General features: G+C 38.1%; 1 protein-coding gene across 9 annotated transcripts in view; it reads right to left on the reverse strand.

Annotated features, from left to right (window-relative positions):
• Positions 1 to 27,625, reverse strand: part of GRIA4 (glutamate ionotropic receptor AMPA type subunit 4) — a 224,400-nt gene that overhangs the window by 70,943 nt on the left and 125,832 nt on the right. For all 9 annotated transcript variants that reach the window (XR_013946757.1, XM_080580695.1, XM_080580698.1 and 6 more), the window contains exons 4-8: positions 20,947 to 21,131; positions 5,377 to 5,430; positions 3,239 to 3,397; positions 1,687 to 1,854; positions 2 to 106 (exon numbers count right to left, since the gene is read on the reverse strand). Coding sequence is in view for 8 of the 9 variants with exons in the window: in XM_080580695.1 (XP_080436821.1) it covers positions 2 to 106; positions 1,687 to 1,854; positions 3,239 to 3,397; positions 5,377 to 5,430; positions 20,947 to 21,131 (671 nt within the window). In the remaining variant the exon portion in view is untranslated. The remainder of the gene's footprint in view (position 1; positions 107 to 1,686; positions 1,855 to 3,238; positions 3,398 to 5,376; positions 5,431 to 20,946; positions 21,132 to 27,625) is intronic.

The raw sequence follows: 27,625 nt of genomic DNA on the forward strand, positions 1-27,625 counted from the left end.
CCTTCCGGGGGCCTGTGTTTTTCAGCTCAAAGACATCCATCGTATAGTTGACTCTGCGACCATAGTGGTCAAACTGAACATTTCCTGTCAATCCTTGTATTCGAACCTAAAAATGGAAGAAAAAGCATCATGAATATCAAGATTTATTACCATAACAACACTACTACAGAAGAATGAGGCATTATAAAGCCAAAACGTTGGCTACTTTTCCTTTGTACTCTCTTTTACTGATGAACCATGCTCAAAATAGGCTTAGGTATGCCAGTGTCTACGTGCTAACAAAGACACACTGTGGACCTTCTCTTCTTCCACGATGTTTTCAACACTTTTCAGCTGCAGATTCTAAGGAGAAGGTTATTTTTTACCATTCTCATCACCACTGAAAAATATTCTGGATCATGTCAAATAAACATAAAAGATCTTTGGCCTGAACTTATATACCTTTTTTAACTCACACTCTGGTGGTGGATTAAATGTATAACTTTAGTATGTGCTGCTCATCAAGGTAACCGTGAAAACAACCTTGGTCGCAGCAAAGCAATTCACTATCACAGAAGATGGGTGAGATGCACAGGGCTTGAAAGAAGTGTTTCCAAAGCCTCACAGTGACGAAGGACAGACACAAAGCCATAAGACGGCTGTGGCACTTTTCCATCACCTGTCTCAGAGCTGAAACCAGAACTTGTATTTTCTTTCAGCTCCTTTCTGCTTCACTGGAGGATACCCAGACTGGGGCCCTCATCCCAAAGAAGCCATGGCCATATTGCTGTTAGCTTCAGTTGTATCAGGATCCAGCCATGCAAGAAGTATCTTTGGCCAGACTTGGAGGGTCATGTTGTCCAACCTAGTACAGAAGCCTGGCTTCATGCTTCTCACAATTGTTACAGATCTGTGCATCTGCACAGAATATGCAAAGCATAAAAAATGCCTTATTTATCTTCCTAACAATTAGGATGTGGATTTAAACCACTTACTCTTTTCCTTTGACCATTTGTATCTGTGCTTATTTTTCTCCAGGACTGAAACCTTGGCTTCCAGGCACAGACCTGCCGTCTCTGTCAGCAGTCACTTCTCCTCAGCAGTTTCTCCTGAGCAGAGCCTGCTCATTTGCAATGATTTAAATTCAACTGCAGGATTTTTATTTTCTTACTGTCCCATTCAAACGAAAGTCTAATCATCTTGACAGAGATCTGGAACTTTCTAGGCATCCATATTCATCAGGAATTCAAAATCTTGACATCAGTGAACAATGGCTCTGGATGATGTCTTTTTAAAGAAAAAAACACTACCTATATGATTTTCCTGGAAGAACTCTACATTTATTCAAGGTGTCAGAAGACTATTAGAAAGTTTATATTAGGTAGAAAAACATTTTTCCTCAAATGACAGTATCTGCATACCCAGGTTATATGCAAAGAGCAACAGATGAGTTCAACATCTCAGTGGCGGAAGTCCCAGCTATTTTAATAGAGGTAATAACAGTTTCCAATAATAGTAGTTACCCTCTGCCTTCATTCCAAATTATAAAGCAAAACATCCAGAACAGTCCTAGCTGTTTCTAAATGGCAACTTACATGTAAATTCCCCCTCTCCCATATCCTTGAGTATAACATCTTCTGAATCATATAGTGTACAACTAGTATCTAATATTCACAAAAAAAATACTAGAATAAAGCCTACCCTTACCTGTTTTAATGTCCTCTCCATATCAATTCCTTGACCCCATGGGGCAGCAGGGTTAGCAAGACAATCACCAGCATTTCCTCTTCTTGAAATATCAATTTTCTGTCTTCTAAGATTACGGAAAGTTTCAGCCATCACAAGTACTCCATCATATGTTAATGCAGATGTATACTAAATGGATGGACAAACACACTGCTTTAGAGTTGGTAGATCTTTACAAAAATCAGCTGTTCCCAGTTATTTCTAGCTAGGCATTACACAGCAGTTTCTACACTTTCATTCAGAAAGAAACTCTTCTCAGAACCAAAAGCAATTTTGTCGAAGGAATGAATGTAGGATTGAGAAGAGTACATTGCAGTAGTTCCAATTTTAGGACTGTATTTCATAAGGGCAGAGAAATCTGCCTCTGAAGTATTATCAGAAGAAACAAATTTAATTGAAGATAGTCACTTCTCAAACTTTTTTTTCCAGTTGTCTTATCCATTGGGAAATAGCCTCATGCACCCACCTAACTTACTCAAAAAAGAAAAAAAAGAAAAAAAAAAGTAACTCACTGAAAAAGATAAATGAGCAGAAATCAAAGCTATTGTAATCGTTAAGAATGATCAAGAGTATGTTCTTCAAACCTGTGTTGGCCCTCTGAATAACACAGGGTACTGAAGAATAAATGGGGCTCAGAAGGTCATCTAAGACAGTTTGTGTTTCTACACTACTGTAACTACTTTAGGTAGAGAGCATGACAAATTAAATGTGTAGAGCAAGTCTTTAGCAGATGTTAGCTTGGAGCCACATAAACAAAGGGACATTTTCTCAGCCTGGTCCACTGATGAATTTACTGCATCAGGAGATGTGGATTATCAATAGCAACCCCAAGGCTGCTACTGATATACCGTGTAGCTCAGTCTCAGCTAGGTCTGATATGTATTAGCACATATAATAACAGAGCTATTTTGATGAAGTCATATTTATAACTATGCTTTGATTTGCCTGCCAAGAAAATTATAGGTGACAGAAATATTTTGTTATCCATCTGTGAGGGATTAGGACAGATGAACACTGGGATGTAATTGGACTGTAAGATCATGACTGAAAATGATTACTACACTAGGTTTTGAGGTGGATAGAATTTCTACAGGAAATTCCAAATTAAAATTTAAGGGTAGTAAATTTACAATTGTGGTTACATCTCATATACAGAAGAATTCATCTGTCGGAAAGCTCTGCACTCTGAATCCAGATAATTAGACTAATTCATGTAAAATTGGTTGAAATTAAGTTGTCAGTTAAGTGTTTGACCTTTAGTTCCTGTCAGTAAAGAGGTGATTTGGAGAATAACTGACAAAAGATATTAAAGTACATCAGCGAAATGTGTTGCAGCTTGTGTTTCTATCATACAGTCACAAGGACAGGCATAATTAGTTGCCAGTAACAGTATGATCAGCTGCCTTCTCCCATGCCTAAATATTAAGGTCTTTACTCATTTATTCAGCAATGTTAATCAAAAATTAAAAACACTTGAGTGATATCATTGGTAGTGCTTCAGACCATCCAGTACCTTTGGTGGGGTCTCGGATCCTGGGTATTCTCTCTGGTCCAGCTTCTTCCAGCGCTGCATCAGTTTAGTTACCATTGGTGTACTGAAATCTACCAGCTGAAATCCAGTCACATTAGCTCCTCCATGCATAAACCTCTCCAGAGAAATATCTTTGAATCCCTAGAAAATCAATTTAAGAATTTGTTTGCTCTCATACACCTCTGTGGGTCCAATCTGTTCTAGATCAGCAAGGTGGCATAAAGGTGTTCAAAGAAGGTGGCAACAGCAGGTTTCTGTTAGAAGTTAAGACTTAAAATCAGAGAAAAATGCTGAAACTTTGATCATACTTTCCATTTGTGTTATAAAGAATGAAACAAAACCAAGAAATTAAATTCTCACATTATTGCTAGTGTGGTCTCAACAGCTAAACAACACATCGCTGGGTATGACACAGTTTTGGAAGAAGTACATTTGGCGAATCAACTGAAAAGTGCCTACAGAATATTAAATCCTTAATCCAATTTACACTGAAGTTGGCAGATTTTAATGAGCACTGTATTAGTGCTTGATCCATCCTGCTACTTTGCATGTTTGCAAAGTGAAAAACACTATTGTGTAAATATATTTATTCCAGGATTTATTGGTTAGGCTGAAATTACCTGAGTTACACAAGTTATGAGATAATATAATAGATATTAGGATGTAGAGAGAGCACATGAGGGTCTCATCATTAGAACATGGAAAACATAGTATCAGAATCACCTTTTTGTGAAACATGGTGGTGGTAGCTCTCAGATCTGATACACATTTAAAGTCTGGAGTGACCCCCAACATTGAACAAAAAAAATAAAGTACATAGACTTCCTGACTTACTGGTTTTAAGGCTAATTTGTCCCAGTGTACAGACAAATCCTTTAGTAAAATTTGCCTTTAGAGACATATCTGAACTTCAAGTAACTGCATAAGGAAAACTGCTAAAGATGCTAAGAAAAAAACATGAATCTTTCTGCTCCTTTTCTATTTGCTAGACTTAATGGTATCTCAAAATAATCTTTTTGTTTTCTTAAATTCCTGTGATAAGCATTTAGCAGCGGAAACAGAAGTGTATTATTATACTTGATTTAAAGTAGAAAACTGAGGAAAAAAAAAAGTGAGGTACTGACCCAATGACCCAGGAAAAGAAAAAAAATAAAAAATGTCCAAGACAGATTTGATTCATGTCCTAAAGGAAACTGACAGTGAATATGAAAGGTGACACATCAGGAAATCCTATTACACACATTATTGAACAGCCAGTAGACAGCAACACGTGTCAATGCTGAAGTAGATGTGACTGTCTCCACCATATACCCTACTGCCTACAGCAGCCACTTTGCATGGAAAAGATTACTTGGGGAATTATAAATTTTGAATGTTGAAAACCTTATTTGTAAGACCCTAAGAGAATAAGGTCATTCTCATTTCAAAAGCCTGAGGTCTTAAAAATATTCTGAAAGTATCTTAAGTTAAGGTACTAGTACAGCAAAACAAAATAACATATTTCAAGTCAACTAAAATTCCTTGAGGGAAAGAAAAAAGAAAACAATTCAAAGTATACATTAGACTCTGCTCTACATTCAATGTGCTTGACCAGGAAGGTATTTCAGCTTGAAAAATGGGCTATTTAAAAAAATAAAATATTGCACTTACTCTTCCTTTGCCCTCTGCTAAACATTATTTGTGTAAATGTGCTGTTTAGACTTAGAGTGAAAATATGAATTGGTAATTTGACTGGAAGTAGCTGATTTTACAACAAAATGAATTTCCCCCAGAGAATATAGAAAAGTTACTTCAAGAATTGTTATCCTAGTAATATTAAAAAGATGAGTCTAGAATGATAGCATAGTTCTGTAAAGGCATCTAATTCAGCCACAAGATACACTTAGCAGTCCTTTATGCTACACTGATTTTGATAAGATTTAAGAGGATAATATTGAGTCTTTCTTGTATAGATGTCAGAAACAACAGGACCAAGTTCTTTAACGCACTGTAAAGAATGAATTATACACAACTGTATATTAGTGACAAATGGCAGATATTGTGTGAAATGCTGTAACTCCAAAGCAAAACTAAGTGTTTCACTTACTGAGCAGGGGTATAATTCTAGAAAAGGATCTTACCAGGTTGGCAACAATGTAATGGTATCCTTTAACATGCTTTCCCACACTCACAATCTGCAGTAGAGAAAAAAAAAAGAAAAAAAAAAGTCATACTGTTTTCTCTAGAAACGCATTTTCTCAGCCAGATAGATGTAAATTTTGAAATATATAAAATCAGCAATATAATGTTGAGAGTCTTTCTCCAATAACGTAGCTATAACTTTCCAGGTGCTTAATCATGGGAAAAAGTCAAAATGAAAGTGAATAAAGTAATGAACTGGTAATCTGAGTGCCTTCCACATGATTGAAAATGTTACTGTTGTATACTATTTCATCAAGTATGGCAATTACCTATGGGATACAAATTCAGAAGCAGGAGGTCACACATTAACTAGAAAGCCTAACTGCTAATGTACTTTTTCATTTCAAATGAGTGCAGTGTTTGTGAATCAAACTAGGTTTTCACCTCTTGGGATTAAAGCTGTCTGCCCTTGAGGTGGTCAAGTACTACAAGTGTTATTTAGTTCTTAGCGATATGCTAAAGACTTTGAGGCTTGGCATGAGCAAGGACAGAGCAAGAACAGGCAGCCAGGCTCCCTGTTGTGAAAGCTCCTTGTTTCTAACTGCAAGGGGCTTCTGGTGACACACGGAGGTGAGAAGGCAACCTCGGCATTTGCTCCCAGGAGGAAGCCACACGCTGCCCTTGAGCATTTAACCAACATATAACATCAAGTGATGCAAAAAGGGAACACTCCTGATGTGCAAGTGCCGCAGTCCTGATATGGCAAGATCAAGAACAGGGGTTAGACAAAAACTATGCCAACCCACAGTGAATTCAAGGGTTTTCAGTGGTTAACCACTCACTTTAAAAAAGTCTGCTTGCAGCCCAAAGATATGATTTTTTTTTTTCTTCTCATGCATTCATCCCCACAAAGCATTTTAACTTCCCTCCAAATGAATAAACAATATACAGGCAAAAGTTTTCCATGTGATGATGGCTACTTAATAAATAATAGGGAAACTATGGATCTGTCTCCTTTCCTGCTTTGAAAATCCTAACTCTAGACTGTTCTGAAGAGTTGGCAGCTTCTTGCCTTCATGGACCATGTCCCATGTTTGAAAGACAGAACATTCATGAAGACTGGCAGACCCTTTCACCAGTGCAGTGTGAAATAGATAGCATCAGAGTTTGGAGATGAGACATGACTTGCTGAAAGACTAAATGATTTGGCCAAAGACACCCAGGGATCCAGGACCTGTATTAACACTTGGAAATGCTTGATTTCCAACTCTGTTGTGGTTCCAGTAAGTCAATCTGCTTCTGCAGAGAGTGGAAGGGAAATTCCAAGTGAAGTGGCATAAGCATCTTGTCAGAACTGTGTTAATTTTATTATTTTAAAGCAATAAAGTGAATAAGCGATGTCTGTTATCATTTTTGTTCTTCTTGCTTCCCAACCTCAATCACTTTCTTTTTTTCAGTCTGTAGCTAAAATGATCAGTTTTAAAAAAGCAAAACATAACAGAAACAAACAAACACAACAACAACAACAAAAAAACACCTCCCCAGATCGTCCAGATTGTCAGTCCTTCATATCAAAACAATGTTCATTTTGGACCCAGTCAGATTCCCATTAAGATCTGTAACTAAATACCATTGCTACCAGTTTATCGGGGAAGGGGAGAAGAAGGAGATACCACACCTCTCCATATTGTATACTCAAGACATGTGAGGTGGGTGCTGTCAAAATTTCTCTCTCCCCCCCCCCCCCCCCCCCCCATTATACAGAGTTCAAATCCCTGCTGGCACGAGGAGGGATATGAATGGCTTCCACAGAGATGGAATCTCTGACACCAATAATGCTTTTACATCTGTACTGCTTCCACTATCCATGGTAATGAAAACGCATTTGCATTCCTACTACAGGGAAAATGATAGAGATTAAAAACTCACATTTTGAACACCTACAGCATCACAGTTTGAACATAAGTGGGCTGACATGATTTAAAATGAACGTGATATGATAACTGTGGGCCTGATCCTCAGCTTGCACAAATCACTGCAGCTCCCTTTGAGCTCTTGGGAGTTGACGTTGCTTTGGCAATTAACACCCGTTGTGATCTGTTCCCTGGTTTGGTTTCGTAACACAAATTGTGATGATAATTGCAGTGTTTCAGTCAAATAAGCAAGCACAAGATCAACCTGCAACTGTTGAGGTACATCAGATACATATCCGTAGTTGTCACATAGTCAAAATGATTAAATACTGCACATCATTAAATGGGTTTGCTTCTGTGCTTGTTCCTAGCAAATGCATATAGAAATGACTGCAGAATTCACAGATTTTATGTGAACAATACAGAATATTTGTGAAAAAACATTATATATTTTTTCAGTGTATTCTCTCAATACTTGTCTCTAAGGGTAGGCAATAAAAGTACACATCTACGTATCATCTAGTTGTCTGCACTTCCTTTAAAGTCAGTAGAAAAAGCAGGCACTTTGAGGAAATGATTCATCTTATCCTAAAGTACATGTCTAAAATTAATTAGACAGCTTGTGCCCTGAAAGTGCTTATTTTTCTCCACTGACTAGAAGAAGAGTTGATGATGATTAACTCTGATGTAGACACCTACATTTTATATCCCTAATGTTAACTGAGACAAATTTTACCCTAAGAATGTTGATCACGCAGATAGAGAAGAGAAATGATGTTATATGGCTCGCATTTTCTACAAAGATTAAATACAGTTCTGATTTTGAATCTGAAAATGTTTATGGTTATTGAGCACATATAATTTGCAAACCAGGAATTGCTAATGATTTAGGGGAAAAGTGCCTGTTTAGTGAAAACAGCTTTCTGTGAGCATCTTATAGTTTTGAATATCCAAAATTTATGTAGTCACCTTTTTCTCTTGAATACTTAAAGGTGCAGCTTATGATCTATAAAACAGGATGTGAATCCTCACTACCTGATGAACTACCTTTCTTTCTGATGTGCCACTGCACGGAGATAAATTCAGACAATGAACTTAAGTCCTTCATAACATGAAAAGGTGCTTCTAGAAGAGCTCCCCAACCTCTAACATTTTCCTTTTCTATTCTTTACTAGCAGTGACTGGAGTCTTTTATTGAGATGAGACCTCAACCATCCCATACACATCAAGAATATTTTTCTTCTATGGCAGAGAAGAGAAGTGAGGTAAAAGAACCAGAGAATCTGCTTTGAAAGGGAAAAAGAGGACTGGGATTTTGACAGATTATAGCGTGTTCCATAAATCTTGTGCTATGGAAGTTCACTAACTCTGGGGACACCTTAAAACACCACGTGCCTCCTCATACACTTCTGAATTCAGAACTGAAAGGCCAAGCTCAGTAACAATACAGAGAAAGGGCAGAGCTACATTGTCTAACATCTCCATTAGCAAGAAGCAAAGTCCATAGGACAGGATGTGTACAGCAGAAGAGTTTGTGCTAAGGAGCTGGCCTCCATAGCAAGCATAGTTCACGGTTTTACTCTGGACTCTCCAACCTGCTCCCTGGACTGAACTCACAATGGGAACTATTGTACAACCAGGCTGCTTCTGGGCACCTTCTCCTTTGGCATAACCCAAAAAAAACCCAAATTCATATATTTAGAGGCCACCCTTGATGTGATACACAGTACAGTAAATGGCCACAATTAGGAGATTAACTTCAACAAGCATGTTCCTCATGCAAACTAAGATGCTCAGTGTGCCTGTGGGTGCCACCCTCCTAGAGAAGCCCCGAGCACTCATGGGCAGGTGGCAGATGCACATACAGCATGAGGCTGAGCTGCGAGAACCATCTTCATTTCAAAAGAGAGGTCCTGAAGAGAGGGTGACACTGCCACAGGCACTTGTGGTGGCCCTGCCAAGGGAGCAGGAGGTTTGGCTCAGCTCTCCACCCCAACCGGCCACAGAACCCGCAACAGGGCCAGGCACCGAAGACGGGTCACAGAAGCAGTGATACTCCATAAAAGTGCTAATGTTGCAAATAAAGGGGGACCTTATGCATGGCCTTTACATTGCCTTAGGATGCTTTGATCCAAAAGTGTACAAGTGCTGGAAACCTGAGCAACTGGGACTAGATCCATTTTTCCCATCATATAATACTTCACTTAAATCTTCTAAATACTCACTTTTGCTCTATATTCCCACCCTGACTTGTCCTTAACACAACACACACACACGTTACTCCTGGCTTTTGTTGTGGTGAGAGTTTAAGGTGACCTCAGCTTCCTCCAGGGTGATTTGGGGAAGAAAGCATTGGGAATGGTGAACTGAATTGTGACGCCTTTGGGAAAGGATGAGTGCGGGGAAAAGCAGGATGATGCACTGACTTTTGCATACTGATTTGCATGTTTTAATTCAATGACGAAGGTGGCCAGCACATAGAATTGGAGCTCTTTTAAACTCATTTGTAGAACTGAAGAAATCATTAAATAATCAACACTGTTCTGAAGAAGAATGAATAAGAAAACACAATCTGCTCCCCAAATTATCGTTAACACAAAAAACAACGAAAGTAATTGAATGTACTAACCAACACTCATGCTATTATTGAGTCCTTTGTTTCGGTAAATGCGGCAGCACAGAATCAAAGTGAAATACTCAGGCCATAAGCCTATCGTGGTTGTTTAAGAATCTAATGCAACTTTTTTTTTTTCCACAAAGATTATTGTGTGTGTGTGTATGTAAATCCACAAAAAAAGGTGGACTTTATATTTAGATATGTATATTTATAAATATTTATATTTAATAAAATATATGAATCACAATAGGCTCTATTGAAAAGCATTCACATTAAATGCATTTACGCATAAGAACCTATAAGGAACAGGACATTAGGAGAATTTTTAGTTGCTGATCTATTATACTGCAATTAAGAAAAAGCCTTATTCTCACGTCATCGATAGCCAGTGCTAATCAAAAGTAGCTAGAATTATACTGTTGACTTTAAAGTGCCATAAAAGCAGAACCAGGGAGATCTGAATCAAACTCAGTCTTTACACACAACTATGAACTTTCTGACTTTATTAGACAACACCATTCTTTCTGTTTAGCTGAACAATGGCCTGGTCTAGGAAATTCAGGAACTATTCTATTATCAAAAATAAGAGCTACCAATGTCTGCTTTGATTCTCTCTCTCTCTTCTCCCCACGACTGGCAAGTCCATGAATTTTCATAAAACAATTTCCAGACTTACATCAGTGTCTAAGCAGCGAATCAGGCCCCAAGTCATCCTCGTCTCTTTACTGCTATGAAATTGACGTTGTATATAACTTATTTTAAAAGAATGCTTAACTTCTGTAGCATGAAATGTCCCTCATTATGATTTCCATCAGATGAAGGTCAGTAAAGCTGAAGTGAAAAGAACTTAATTTCAGTTAAATCTCTTCAAAGGATGATAGCTGCCCATTACCAATGGGACTTTAACAAAGGTTTTCCTCTTTGGTTTTGTCTCACAATCTGCTGCCTTAAGAAAAAGAACATATGCAATAAAATGAAGTCTGTCTAACACAATATAAAAAGTGTGGGGACTTGTTAAAGACAGAAGATTGAGACTTGACCTGAAATACTGTGGCAGAAATGGTGAAGATATAAACCACGACTGCAATGGGATTTTATACGATATCTGAACCAAGGATAAACTTTTTACAAAGCCATAAAAAAGCAATTGAAAAATAAGCTTAATTTTAACAGCTAGTGCTCACAAAAGGCTGCTAGTGTTGGGAAGAGCGTGGACTGTTAACAGCCTAAAATCAAAAGATAGGATGTAAAAGAAGGCAGCTTACATAGCAGAAGTGTCTCCTTACAAATTGTCACGTCCCCTTCTGCGCTGTGCATCAGCACGAGCCCTGTGCAGCACAGGCAGCCTCTGGGGAAGAAAACCTGGAGAGGTGGCTCAGGGGTTGCTAGCCAGTGCCTGGAATACAGTTGCTTGTTTTTTCTGCTGCTGAAGTTGCTTCCATTCAAAGCCTATTCCTGCAACAGGCTCTCCCAGAGGTACATGGGATATGCAGGCTTGCAGGGATGAAGAAGGCGGGGAGAGAGAGGAACGGTGTAAGAAGAAGGTCACTTTATGAATCCCCCTAACCATTTGTATTCATCCTTTGTCTTCTACTGCCTATTTGTTCTTTCAGTAACTGAAATAAGCTATTTCTTGGGTCCAAACCTCATCAGTTTGCAGTGCAGTGACAAAATATGTTTGTATTACTGTGCAGTGTGGGACTATTACTGTGCGAGATCTCAGCTGCTTCATAGAAAATGAATGTCTTCAGGGAGCCCCTGCTGACTGCATGGGGTGAGGAAGACACTGGTGGCGGTGCTGGCAGCTGGCTGCCTCGAGGAGAAGAGCTATCAGTTTGCACTGACATCACAGTGTTGCTTACAAGCAGCTCTATAGAACTCTAGGGAAAAAAGCAAACAGAGAGGGACAGGAATGGTGAGGAAAAAGCACTTTATGAATCTCCGAAATTCATAAAGTCCAATCCCTTTGGACTAAGGAGACATACGCAGAGTGCTGCTACTATGGCCCTGAAGCAGCCTCAGTCCAATGCTGCTGCTACTGGCCCAAATTGCACTGTGCTGTGCATGTACCAAGGTCTTTGGCCAATGGTCTGCTTCTGTGGTCCTGTGTGAGCAGAACTAAGCCTATATTTTGTTCAGGTAAATCAAAAGGATAAACAGGAAGTGTGGAGATGGTAAGAGACTAGACAAGTCCATGGTATTTCTAACTCAAAGAATAAAGAAATCCTCATTATGAAAGTAAACTGCATGTAAAAGCAATACAGATCTCTTGATAACTATGTGCATGTGTTGTGCTAGTGATCCTCTGTGCTCATGTGCTGCTGTGATCATGAAAACCAGAAAAAGCAGAGGAAGTTGTAGAGGAATAACTGAGTTAATATTCTGCTGAATTCATGTGCATGGAAAATTTCTGCCTTTCTGTAAGTATCATGTTTTAATTTATTTTTTATTATTCACAATTAATTATGCCAATTTTCTAAATATCATTTGTAAAAATGTCAGTTGCTATCCTCAGTTAGCAGACACAGTGGAAATTAAGAAAAAATAGATTTTTAAAAACAGCAGAACAGAAAACTCGATTGAAAAATTGAAAACTTGATCAATATAGAGACCTTCAGCAGTCAAACATTGCTTTTTCAGGTTTAACATGCCAGTGGCAAAATATTACAATCAGACCAAGGAGTAGAATATGTCAGCTTCTGTATTTCTCTCCACTCACATATTTATTTACTTTCATTTTGCCAGTAATAATAATCATCAGTTGTTGCAGTGACAGCCTGCTCTATTTTACTCATCAGAGAGATTTGTTTTTGAGTGCTAACACTTACACAGTACTTTTTGGCTGCATATCTCAAGGCTCTTTAAGGCAGGGTAAGCTGAGGATCAGTGATGTCAAACAATACATTGAAAAACAGAGTTAGTTAGACAGCTATGAACAGAGTCCAAGATACTGTGCAGCTACTTCCCTGTCATGCTTGTTAATACTGTGCTATTAGATGCTATTAATTAGAGTTTATTGACTTGTAATTCTCACAAGGCTAACAATACCAATACTTTGCTATGTGACAACTTTACACCTGTTTTTAATTTTTAATATTACAAAACACAATAAACTTTCTTTTTATTACTACGTATAAATTCAGCTGTGTACATTGAAGCATTAAACACATGCCAGATGCTGCAAAGCAGTTTTCTCCTCTGTGTTTAAAGGCGAATACAGCCCTGTATGAGCAGAGAGGCTTGATCTTGCTGATACAGAGCGCTGACAGAGCAGAGAGAAGTGGTGCCCATCTACTGGGAAACATCCCATTTAGTTTTTATGGGGTGAGGCAGAGCAGAAAAAAAAGACTGGAATCAGGCTGTCTGGCAGAGCAGGAGCCAGACTGATGGTCTCTGACAGCAAAACTGAATCACTATGCAAAATTCAGAAGATGCTGCTCACAGTGGACACCTTGGAAGACTTTTAACACATGGAGTGCTGAGGTGTGAACTTTGTGGGATGGAGACTGGTGGAAAAGGATGAAGCTGAGATAAACAGAAGAAAGGAAAAGGAAATTCCTTGCTGTTGTTGCAGAAAGAAGAGTCTTTTATTTTTATTTTTATTTTTTTTTTCTTGTGTTGAATCAAGTCCTGTATATGGCTATGTGCACATGTTTATGTATGTGCCTGTAATGTAAACAGATACAGAAACACTGGAAATACTAGTGAACATGAAAAAAGCCTGGGAAAACACAGAGTAGGTGTGGGAACATTTTTTTTTTTTTTTTTTTTTTGGATTAAAAACAGAAGTGTTAAGCAAATGCAATTACAGTTAGCATGTGCTCTTCCCTTTACTTTGCTAGGCTCTGCATGAAGGTCATCCTACAGACATGGTTAAATTCAGTTCCTAGTTCTTTATCTTCACCATGAAGTAGTCAAACACTGGAACAAGGCATAGAGAAGCTGAGATCTCTATCCCTGGAAGTGTTCAAAATTTGACAAGGTGGGGCCCTGAGTAACTGATCTAAGCCCCTTTGAGAAAAAGGTTGGTCCATATGACCTTCAGAGGTCTCTTCCATCCCCAATCATTCTGTTATTCTATGACTGTTCATAAAATAAGTCTCTTCACATCGGTACTTCACAGTCTGTATTGCAAAAACAGGTCCTAAATCTGCCTAAAAACACATCTCAGAGCTGTAAGACTCCAGTCTTGTTCCCGGTACTTTATTTGCTCTGTGGTGTTTAATATGTGCTGACAGAGAGAAGTCTGGCAGAAAAATAAATGGGGGACCATAAATTTCAACTTCAGTATTTGTGTTTTTGAAAATTTCCTCATATAATTTATGTTTTAATTTTTTAAATTGGATTAAAAACAAAAAGAAAAAGCAATGGAAGGCCAACAAAAATAGACTGAAGTATTTATAGTTAACAAAACTATCTATCACTATTTAAATGATTCTTCTATTACACTTTTCAACTTAACTGTAAAATCCATTTGGAGTATTGACTTCATTGTATATCTGACCACTTTTTTGAGCACTGTATAAACTGTAAGTAATAGTAGTGCGATCAGCTATGGGTGACCAAATGACAGTATGCTTCTCTAGTAAGTAATATGTGTTATTAGTGTCTGAAAAAGTAAAAAGAACAAATACAATGGTTGAACAAATACAATGGTTGAACAAATAACATAAGTTTTCACTGAAATCTTCAAAATGATTTTCTATGTTATTCTCTAAATCTGACCACAATTTCATCTCTTTATTACATTTCACTCTTGCTTGAAAGTTAGCAAATGAATAAATAACAAAAGAAATCTAGGACACATATTTACTAAAGGTAAATTAATCCAGTTAACTAATATAAGTACATCTTAGAAGAAAGTGACAGGACATTTTCTTGAATGTGTTCATTTTGCTACACATTTTTAGTCCTGTTTCCTACAGAAGTTATATTTATGCAACTGAGCTGTCTGTGAATCTGCCTATCAGTTTTCCAGTAAAATGTCTTCTAACACATTGGGCAATTTCAGCTATATTTGAAAGGAAGTTAATGCCTCTAAGACATCATCTAAGACATCTAACAAATTTAGCCTGTACAGTGCTTATTAATACTGGCAGCTAGGTGGAAAACAGAGATCCATTTGTTTTTTGCCACCAAAGGGATAAGAAATGCCAAGGTACTATCTCTCTTGTCTGACAGGTCACCAGTCAGCACATGCATACTACCTGGCCAGCCAAATTTCACATATTTCTTAATTAGCTATACTAAGTGCTATTTCCTGCTTGTTCAGTACATTTTTTGGAGAAAAAATTTGTTTTTATGGTGCTGGTGGTAATGATGGTCTAAGAGAAAAACAAAACAAACAAACAAAACAAACAAACAAACAAACAAAAACAGAGGGGTATCAGCCTTCACTTTTTACTGTTCTGATAATTCCAACCATTGCTTCATTCTCCTATTTTTGGATTGTAAAGATACAAATCAAACAATGAATAAACACTAATATGAAACTTTGAAATGGTCCCCATTTCATGAGAAATAGCACTATTCAACTTTATAATTAATTATATTCTCTTTGCATGTCTTTTCCTTCAGCACGTGAAATCAACAAGGGTATAACACACTTTAGATAAAATTCACAAAGAGAAATACAGAATATATATACATACATTCCTTCTAGGGAAAGACAGTTATTTTTTCAGTAGACATGGTGGGACCAAAAGTTGTAACAGGGAAAGAGAAGCTGTTAAAATTAACTTTAAGAACATTATCTACACAACTAGTGCATGTACACCATTTTCTCTCTGCTAAAGAGGAAAATGTTCTTCAAGGTAAAAAGCAAAATTGCTCCAGCGATGCAAGCCAGTGTCCAAGTTGTGAAATAATGGAAAGTGAACTTGAAACTGCATTTGCAAAAGAGGCAGAGACTTTGGAGTCCCTGATCTACAAGCCAGAACCACTTGGCCAGACTTTACTAGAGGATGGAGCATTCATCCTAAACTGGAACTTGTAGAAGATGTTTGTCCTTTTTTGGTATTAAAACATAATTCCTATAAATTATCTTTTCTCTGAAGAAAAGCCATACAACACCAATCCATTAACACTGGTGGAAGAGATGCTATCTTCTGCCAGAAAAATTTAGAAAGAAACAAGATAGGTGCAGTGGGCAAGAGGATACTAAATTCAGCCCTAGCACTGTATCCTCCACACTTTCCTACAGTAATGGTACTTATTATGTTGCTAAAAATGCACACCTTTACTCAAGAGCTCATGCCTCATAGTATATGAAAGAACACAAGTTAAAGCTGCTCTCAACTTCCAAATATTCTTTCACAGATACTACAAGCCTGACCACAAATGAACTAAAAAGTGGGGACGGTCAGGTAACTCTCACTTATTGAATTAGTCTCCTCTTCTGAGGTTCTTGCGTATATAAACAATGCAATGGTATTGGAACCACTGATCATAGCTTCTCTGTATTGTGGTATTGGATGGAAAAGTGGTCTCTGGAAAACATATAAAAGAAAGGGTTAATTAGGAATCTCTAAGGGAAGATATCCCAGAGTCTGCAATTTCTCATTGTATGAGCAATATTCTTCCTTTCTGGAGCGTGAAGAACTTGCATGAGGAGCACGAGTACAAAACTGTAAAGGTAATAATCTAAATGGTGGTAAACACAAGCCTCTCATATGGTGATGATTACAGTACTCATGAACCTAGTTGTTAGAAAATATGACGTTTTCTGCTTTGCGGAACAAAAACTTAAGACCCTTCTGCACTGCATTTGCATTAACTTCTAGATTTTCGTAACTGTCAAACTTGTGCATTAGAAAGAGTAAGATTGAGAAGTTAAAGTTCTGCCTTCTCATCTGTGTAGTCTTTTCTAGTAGAATGGAAATGGGTAAGTAAAGAAAAACTTATGGTAAAGATCTTGATGTTTGTGGATTGTCTTTTATAGCCTGAGGTTGCAGAATGATGAGGTCTGACATAGGAGTACATAGGAGGAGTCTCACTCAGAGACAACAAAAAGGTTTTCTTATGGCTGTTGTAAGATACTAAGGAGGTAGGGTGTTCTTTCACTACCCCTACAAGAAAGTCTGAAAAGGAGCTAATATTATCCTGGTTCACTTAAGTTACAGTAGATTCTTGAGAGTAGGTGGAGATGTGCTGACTCACATAGGCTGAAGACTCTGTCTTACTGATGAAGCAAAGTAACCCTGTGACCCTGCTCAAAGTGATGCCTTGCTCCAGTGGTGTGTTTAAACAGCATTTTGAGCTGAGCCACTGCAACTGGCAATAATAAAGAAACCAAACAAAATGTTTCCACTGCCCCCAAATATTTCCAGTATCAAGTATGGTTGAGCACGACCAAAGCACAGTATAGCTTTATTGAGAAAACCATTGTGTGATTTTATTAGGATGGATCTGAAACCCTTTGTTGTGGGCAATCCAAGTAAATCAGATGTAAGTACTTGCAGGAAGGTTGAACACATCTCCTGTATTTAATGCTGGCCCTGTTACCTCTTTCTAGAATGGAAATCTGACAATGAAACTCCCTCTGTCCATACTTCACCCTTAAAGTGAGTATAGGTTTGGCCCTTGCCCAAAACATCAGCCTCACTGCAGCAGTGTATAAACCTGAAAGGAAGACCATGTAATGGAAAATGCACACCCTGGTGTGTGCACAGTCTGGATTTCAGATACATCACTGGATTCCAGGAGAACAAGTTTTCCCTGAAGACAAGCTACAAATTTGGAGTGTGAAGGCAGCTTCTACATACACATAATGAGAAAAAATAATGAACTAAGAAAAATACAAGAGGCAAAAGAAAAATAGAAAATGGTGAGATTAAAGTTGCAGAAGAAATGAAGAAATAGCAAGGGGTTATTTTTCTGAGATGGGCAGCTGGGAGAGGAAAATGAGCAGAAGACTCCAGGTCATATAAGTGAGCACCAGATATGGAGAGGGGAGCAGTGCTCTTTGAACACAGCCAGTGAAAAAGTCTCCAGTCTTCATTTCTTGAGGTCCAGAGTCATGAGAAGTATGAATGTGTGTATGTATGGGCAGTCACTTGAGAAGAAACCCACAAGCCCACAAGCCAGTTTCTCTCCCTTCATTAGCATAGATTTAAGGGCAAAGTACTCTGAGTTACCGTCTCATTACTGAGATTTAATTACTTTTCCTAAATGTTCTGCAGAACATTTACTTGTACATTGCAAAGTATTACAATAGTCACAACTTAGACTCTCAATTACGGGAGAACTAGGCAGTAAAAAAGTTGAGTTAATTAGAGTCACTGAAGCTTAATCAATTCCTCTGTGTATGCAGGGAAGAGCACTCCAACTTTCAGTCCATTTGTGAGGTTACCCTGTCTGCTACAGGTTATAAAAGCCCTCATACACAATGAAAAAGTCAGAGGCTGATATTTTAAAACTGTTTTTATTTTGCATTTTCTACATTGGGCCAGACTCTTTTTGCCTCACTCCTGTCTTTGGGAGATTGTAAATGTTTTTATCTCCAAGAAGGTTTCTGACTGCTCATCCTTAAGCAGCACTTGACCTCTGAAGGCAAACTGCTTCCATTTTGGAGCCCCAAAAGAGTGGCTAAGCACAGCACCCCAGGCCTACCCACAGGTGAGCTGGTCTAGGAAGACCAGGACCTCCACACTAGAGAGTAAAGCTACAGGTCACCGCATACGTCACCTAGCCTGGCTACAATATCATTCCTGCCCATACAGTGACCTTCCCTTGGGAGGATGAAGACGAGGCTCCAGGAGTGTTGGAGCAGAAGAAGAAAATTCACATGACCTGGACAAATTACAGAAATATTCTGAATTATCTATGTTCCAATTTAATTAGATCTAGTGTAAATTTATTTATATCAGTAGTCACTACTAGAAGAAGTCCAATAGCCCACATACCAGTTTCTCTCCCTTCATTAGTGTGGATTTAAGGGCAAAGGCTTTACACTTAGGTTTGAAAAAACATCAGCACAAATACCAAATAGCTAATTTCTTAGGTAAAATTAATCCCATCCAAAATTAAACAGTAGCCAGATGAATCACTTCCTAAAAGTGTTTGTGTGAATGGCTAAGATACAGGCATGCTGTAAGTTGGATGTAACTCCTACCCTTGATTTTCCCACAGTTCAGTCAATGGAAAGAGGACTCAAGCAGCTTTTGGGCTTGTCCTATAGAGCCATCAGCCAAATTCACAGTATCTGACTCACCCTATTGAGGCCAGGCACTGCATTTTTATTACTTGCCATGTTAAGTACCTATTTTAGGCAGGCAAAATCCAGACCTTTATGAAGTCAGACGAGGTCAAAACATAATCCCATTAAAATCAATATCCAATTCAATTCTGTATGATCTGAACAAAGAGCACAGGTTATGCTCAAAAAGAACTGACTATGTAGAGGCCTATCCAGAAAAAAAATGAGTAGCAGCTCCTGGAAGGAAATAAAATGTACGGCTGAGATCAGCGAGAGCTGAATGCTGGGTGACTTCATTTTACTGTGCAACTGAGTGGATACTCTGCACATACACCTATGTAGGATGGTGGGTGTATGCAGAATTTATGGCATAATATAGCATACTTTTTCTAATTCACATTTACACACTGTGTAGAAGAAACTACACACACACACACACACACACACACACACACAAAACTGAGGGGAATATTATTTTTCTAAATATATTTTAAAAGATGCCCAAATGGGTGTTCTGTTTTACTACAACATAGGCTGAACTTGATGACTTCATCATAAACTATAGAAAGCATGTGTTAAAACATAATGGCTTTCACAATAAAAAAATAGCCAAATGAATGCCTATAGTGATACAGCATTATCTATTCTTCTCTTGGCAACAGTCGTAGAAAAAGTCCTTGTTATTGCAGCCATACCATTAATGCTCAGTTTCTCTCTAGCTTCTGTCAGTGAAAGCAAATGTGACGTGTATATGTCTGTGAGGATTATTTTATGTACTTCTGCATCACAAACTGCATTTTATATTTCTATGACTTCGGTAGCAGACGCATTGTGAACGTTTTTACAACAAAAATTTCAGAAGTCCCTAATGCGCTAGGCAGGATAAGCAGGGTGGCGGGGGAGGATCCACCACCAGCAGATGGCACCCATTCCCTGCAGCAGCACCGGGTGCTGAACGCTGCACTTGCAACCTCATGTGTGGGATCATGCGAGAAGCAGCGAGTTAACCCTAAGTTACTTTCCCGTCACTTGGCAAAATGCTCTTTTCAAAGCATTATTTTATTGATTTTTCCAACATTTATGAGCACTATATAGCAATAGGTTCCTACACCAGTAAAGGTACCATACAGTGCAAACCCATCTGTCTGGACCAGTATTTTCTTTGCACAAGAGCAGCTTTCCATGAATGGAAGAACCTGACCTTCCTTCCCAGCAAAACAGCACTTTTATTCTACTTTTCTTCGTGTTCATAAACACTCTGCTAAGGTAATAAAACTATCAGTTCAAATATGTGTAATAATAAGTTTGAAGTATTTTGTAGCTGGAAATACATGCAATAATGAGTTTAAAGACTTTATAGCTAGAAATGCATAGTTTTGTGAATTGCAAGTAATATGCAATACTGGATTCAAATAATTTTTTTTTTCCTTTTCTCAAACAAGACTGGTTTCTTTCCCCTGTGAAGGTACAGACTGAGGGCATCATGGTAATGCAGCAACACTGTGGTGTTGTGTTGTTCCACCAGCCCTAAGAGCCCGATGCAAGCTGTATCAGGCAGGGAGGTGCTGGGAAGCCAAGTGTGCAGCTGCCCCAACTGCCCGGAGACCTGCCAGCTGGGGAAGGGAGGGCTCACTGTGCTGATGCACTGGCTGGTATGACAAGAATTTTATAGGAAGGCAAACAGTCGGCAAGTGGATGTACACATGTCAGCCCATGGCGAAAAACAAAAGGAAAGAGTAGGCAATCTCATTTCCATTGAGAAAATAAACAAAAGGCAATGCACACTGGTATCTCATCTGGAATTTCAGTAATGTGCTTACAGCGACATTAAAAAGAATGTTACCTGCTCTAAGAGATTCTGAAGCCTCTCTATTTCACAGTCTATTACAAATTTCTTCTCTTGTCTTCGGTCCAGATCTTCTAAAAGCCGCCTGTAGCTGGCATCATTAAAATTCTCCACACAGATGGCACTGACTTGCCAGCTATTTTGTCCCGCTTTTTCCATAATTGCTTGAAGTATTGAATAACCTAAAAGAAAAGGACACAATACACTAGTAACACAATTATTGTATTTTTTAAATAGGAATTGTTCTTAATCAATATTATGACTCTTAATATCTGCTCCTGCAGGGAAGGGAATAAGACAGTTTATATCCCTACCTAAGTTGCTAGCCATGGTCAGTGCACGTTATGTAAGCAATGAAAACTACAATTGCTATGATCAGAATCCTTGGAATGATTCTCAGCATTATGGAAAAGCTACATATGCTTTATACACATGGTCTCATCCAGTCAACCATTCGGCTTCTCAGGTTGGTTTCATACACATTTCTATATCTGGACATTTCTCATGAAACAGCAAAGAAAATGCCTGAGTCCCCTCATTCACCAGGAGGATCTGTATCCTAAAACCCAGTATATTAGACATTCAGATGCTTTGTTGTTTCTTTGTTGTTGGTGGTGGGTTTTTTGAAAACACTTAAGCCAAGTGATTTTTAATGCTTCTTGATAAGAATTTATTGTTTCATATGTTTATACTTTTATATATATATATGTTTATGGCAGTAAAGACATATAAATAAAAATGATATTGATCTATTTCAGAGAACCCATACAGCTTTAATCAATGCATGCAAAGTGATTAGAGGTCAATGAATGAAGGGCACCACAGAGGCATTAATTATTACTACTGTCAGGATTACTGCTCTTTATCATTATTTGATGTCCTCATTGTCATATTTGAGCCTATTCATAGAAGGGAAAGGCAGCATCCCCACCAAACCCACAGTGCAGGCTCACTACCTGCAGCCTCAGTGTACCCCTCACCTTGTTCCCTCTCCTAATTTTTTCTCACTGGGGATGTGCAGTGCAGAGACAGGAGAGGAGCCTGTGACCTATCTCAGGACAGCTTGCACACCTAATCTTGACTTGCCCAGACAATTGCTGAAGTGGGAAGCATGTCTTCTTCCATCTTGTATCTATAGTAAATAGTGAATTTGCATAAAGCAATGAAGATTACACACCTCAGATCCAGATTCAATGTTTAAGAAGGACAGGGATAGACGTTTTTTGACATGTTGATATAAATGATACAATTCAGAGGATGTCCCTCTGTCCAGAACCACAACGCAAAACACCTTGTCTTTTTAATTGTTATCTGGATAAATTGTTCCCACTAGCTTTAAAATAAAGATTTCAACTCTTGAAAACTATCCTATACTGACGTGGATACACAGTGGTGTCTCCTTTCTCTTTTCACCAAGATGGTCCCGTGCCTGAGCACAGTGAGCCCCAGTTGTCATTTTAATGCACTTGAAGATGCCACTGCATGACAGGCTCCCCATAAAAGGTACCACCTGAGATTCCCTAAATTGCAGGAGAAATCCTTGTATGTTACATTTCAGAAAGAGTACTTTTGACTGTGCTATTGCTAACTAATAAAGTAGAAGACCTACAAAAACACCAAAAACCAGGGTTGCCTCCAGTAAAATAAAAGCAAGTAATAGTTTTTATCAGAATATGAAGATTTTAGGACATAAGAAACTAATTCCATTGCAAATCTAGGAGTAGTTATTTTTCTACTGGCTCCTGGCAGTCCTTGAAACATTAACTTTAAATCTGCATCTTCTTATTATTACACTATGTATCCACAATCTGAAATTAACATTTTATTTTTCCTCCAATTCAAATGACATATTTAAGATAAAAATACAAACATAATGAATATATAAACTGCAAAATATATTTCATCTTATAGATGAGATCTATTTTATGAAACAGTATTTTATCTTAGGAAATGAATTCGAATACTTGATGTATTGACTATTAAAGCATTTCTGTACTCAGCATATATTTTTAACCTGATGACTGCTATTTTTTTCAAAGAACCATACAGCTTTCCTGTTAATTGCTGCATAATTATTTTGCTTTTCCTGTTGCTATATTCAATCTCCTTTTTGCCTGTAATTATCTCTGCAAATCATGACAAGATTCTTTCCCAAACATTGTATTTCTTGCTTCATTTCCTATTCATTTCCATATATAGATGTACATTAAAACTACTCCAGTGTTAAAGGGGTTCCTGCTTCATTTACACTGTAGCTTTGACTTGGTCTTTGCTACAAACACAGTCAACATTTACATAATTCAGCTTCCTGACACAAATTAACATTTTCTTTGATTCAGAATGAATGGTGTTTGAAACAGCAATTGACATCCCCTCATTCTTTTCTTATTTCATTTTGACAACTTTACTAAGATGTGTTTTGATCAAAGTGGGAGTTTATCCCAGCATAAAGCATGACAAATATCAGACAAACACATAGAAAAGCTTTTCTACCTTGGATCAAGGTTTGACTTGCCATATTTCATTAGCAACTACCTTCTTTTAGGCATTTCAAGCTTCTGTAGCTTCTTGTCAGTAGCTGGCACTCAGGCATAGTTTTCATGTTAGTAAATCTTTTACATACAGCATAATACATCTAAACTGTAGTAACTGGATATGGTGCAACATCTCCATGAGAGGAGTTCAGAATCCCTGTGCAGGTAATCCGTGGTGCACTCATCTATTCATTGTGCAGGAACATTTTTTAATACAACAGACTGACAAGGGTGGAGCTTACACAGAATGAATAAAGACATTCACAGGCTCAGTTGGTAAAAATTACACATGCAGAGGAGAATGCCTATTTGTCCAAAATAATTGGCTACAGCTAGCAGAGAAAAAATGAGTTGTATGCAGTGCTGGAAACATTTTATATGGAAAAAAAAATTAACCTGGGGTAATTCTATCAATACAGAAACTCAGTGCAGTGTCTCTGTTTAGATAAAATTTTTAAACTTCAAAGAGATGTTTGCCCAAGTAAAGACAGCAGACATTAATCTTACAGCTGTGGCCTAAAAAGTATTTATTTTCTGGTTATCTGCTGTTTATCCTCAGTTATGCTGCAGACAGATGAGTGATTCATTTTTCTGGAGGTTTAGTGATATGAATACATTCCATCCCATGTATTGTGAAATATTACTGCTTGCATAAAAGCAAATTAAAAAAAAGGCTAACTCCTATCAGCTGAGCTACACAATCAATGTTTTTCACTAAAACATTATTTTACAAAATGCTTAGGCATATGCCAATAAATAAAAAAAGTTCTCGGAGGTATATATAGTAACCCTTCCTCACCAACTAATTCAACCTTGAAATGCAGATAAATTGTTTAGCAGAAAAAATAAATTACTGGGCCCAAGCATAACTGGTTGAAGCCTTGAAGTCTTCAACAAACTACTGGTCCTTCCAGGAGAATTTTATTATTATTATTTTTTTAATTAGCAAATCTATGAGCAAGATAAAATACCACTGCAATTGCCTGGAAACGTAGGTGAAGTCCTTCATAAATACAAGGATGCTATATGCGAGAATTCCTTCTCCTTCCTTTCTATGAGGCTATGATCCCGTGGCATTCTCCTCATATGACCTGTGATAAGAAGTCCGTGAACTGCTTGTGATAAGAAGCCCAGATCACTGCTCAAATGCAGATTCTATTGACAACTGCTTAATGTTCAGTAATAGCAATTCCACTTCAATACCCTGGAACCAACCTTGAGACAGGGAAAGTATGAAAAGATTTTATTTTGTTGATTCCTTGCCTTCTTCCTATTCTGTTTTATTGTCACATGGGATTGCGGTGACCTAACAAACTGCTATTATTTTCCAAAAGGTTACTACACAATCATCATGTTGAAAATAAATAAATTAATTAATTAATTAAGCTATTCTTCTCTTTTCCTGTAAATTCAGACCTGAAGATGCCTATCCCAAAATATCTACTTATTGGGATTGATTCTGCAGCAAAATACCTTACAAACAAAATCTCGGATGTTTTTTAACCTTGCTTTCCTCATTCTTCATCGCATAGGTATGTTTTCCATTGCAAAATGGGTCAGCTACCGAGAAACAATGCTAGATGTGTACCTGGTCTTATACCTGTTCTGACAGAGATTAGTAGTTCTTCAGAGAGACTGAGAAGTATCTGCTGGAGACCAAAGTGTTTAAGGCACATTATAAGTGCATGAATTTGGAGGTCCAGGATTCTTCCTTGCTGCTGATACACTGCCATGATAGGGGACTCTATCCCCCTCGCAATTTCCCTCCAAGTAGCTGAAATCATGAGTGATCTTTTTTGATTTTAAAATTCAGTGGCCCTTCAGGTCTTTTTTTTGTGTCTTCTGCTGTACCAGCTAAGCTTGCCCCCATTCAATTTCATTTCAGTAGTCAATGACTTAACGTCATTTATTTCCATTTAAATGAAAAGGATAATCTGATATCTAAATCTCTTCAATGTATTCAGAATAAACTGAAGCAATCAGAGAAGCATTTTCTTGACTCATTTTTCTGCTGGAAGGCACATGGTTGGCTTTTTTTCTTTCCTTTATTTTCTTTCCTTTTCTTACTTCTTGCTTCCTTGTTTGCTTTCACCAGAAATATTTCAGTGATCAATTACAGAGTTATAATTAGAATTCCAATAACTTTCATCTTCCAGAAACCTTTTCATTCTGGGAAACCTTTTCCTCTGCCCCTCCAAGTGTGTGCAGTCGTTCCAGATGGTTTTGCCAGAAGAGAGCTAGCAAAGTGGCTGCTTGCTCCAAACAACAGCACCCTAGTAATAATTCGTGCTTATGAACTACTAGGCAGAAAATTACTTAGTATTAATTTTCTATGACGCACAGAGTACATTATTTGTATATTATTACTGTTCTTTACTCTGGCTAGTAGACTGACAATATTGACTGACACAAGTTAACAGGTTAATGTACCTGGAAAAAACATATGCAATATATTTCTGCTATGGGCCAAAGAATAGAAGATACCCTTGATGAATACAGATCTTCTCCAAAGACAGGCATCTTATCCTGCATATCACAGAAATGCAAATTTATTTTCTTCTCTTTCTGGTCCAAGTAACTTTCTAGCAGGAATAGATTCCATTCCCCAAATTAGCTATGGTCCCGATAGCCACAGAGACTGAAATGCTGGAGGTGTTTTATGAAAGCTGCTTCAGTCTATTGGAATTCATATTAGGATCAATAAAAAAATACATTTGTTATAAATCCAAAGAACAGCAGAAGTGGAGAATAAATGATCAAATCATTTGGTATGGATAAGACAATATACTTGACCATCAGGATTGGATTCCTGTCACTTAACTCTAGGTGTCTCAGAAGTTGTCTGAGTTAATCATCCAGGCTTCCACAAGAGAGATGGATATCCTATTAAAAAGATTTTTTTTTGACTTAGATATTTATCTCAGAGGTGTTTTTCTGTTTCTCCAATGACTACAGAAAGAGTCTAGACATGAAGCTTAGTGAAAACACCTGCCATTTATCTAGGCAAACCTTGGTGAGATTAATCCAGACACTACAGCGAGGAAAACCATACAAGAAATATACAGGAGGAATGATGCATGATTGTATTAGATGTGTTCATCCAGTAAATACAAAAAAACACAACTCGAATGCATTTGAGTTTTCCTTATTACGATTAATACCTTTTTATTAACATGTTTTTGTTTAAGTTTTTGGTCAGTATACTGCTTCCAGAACTCAAACACAATTAGTAAGATTTATAAACTCAACCATATAAATTTTGGCCCATGATAACTCATTAACATGCCTGACCTTCTCTGCATTTGGAGCTGGAGCCAGATCATTCAATACAAAGTATATACAAACCGCATAATTCAGACGACAGAGTGAAAGCTATAACTACAGGTGTGTTCTGAGTCATTCTCATGTCTAATTCACAAAAATGACAGAAAGATTGGAAAATAAGACAGGGAGCTCAAGAAAAATCCCGTCTATTCCTCTCTATCCCTCCATCCCCAAAGACAGATAAATTATATTTAAATCAGCCTAGACAGATATCTTTGTTTGTCCTTAAAAACCTCTACAGAGGATTCTGTAACTTCCTAGGTAATATATTCATTGCTTAATTATCCTTATCATTAGGAGATGTTTCCTAAAGTCAAACCTATATCTCCCCTGGCACAATTTAAAGCCTCTCATTCCTGTCCTATCTGAGTAGACCTAAAGAACAGTTTGTTTCCTTCTTCTTTAAAGCAATCCTTTACATAACTGAAGACTTTTTCTTTTCTTCTTTTTTTTCCCCCTTCCCCTTCCCCTTCCCCTTCCCCTTCCCCTTCCCCTTCCCCTTCCCCTTCCCCTTCCCCTTCCCCTTCCCCTTCCCCTTCCCCTTCCCCTTCCCCTTCCCCTTCCCCTTCCCCTTCCCCTTCCCCTTCCCCTTCCCCTTCCCCTTCCCCTTCCCCTTCCCCTTCCCCTTCCCCTTCCCCTTCCCCTTCCCCTTCCCCTTCCCCTTCCCCTTCCCCTTCCCCTTCCCCTTCCCCTTCCCCTTCCCCTTCCCTTCCCTTCCCTTCCCTTCCCTTCCCTTCCCTTCCCTTCCCTTCCCTTCCCTTCCCTTCCCTTCCCTTCCCTTCCCTTCCCTTCTCTTTCCTTCTCTTTTCCTGTCCTCT

The sequence above is a fragment of the Anser brachyrhynchus genome (genome assembly GCF_964034855.1).
Source record: "Anser brachyrhynchus genome assembly, chromosome: 1".
Classification (NCBI taxonomy): Eukaryota; Metazoa; Chordata; class Aves; order Anseriformes; family Anatidae; genus Anser; species Anser brachyrhynchus.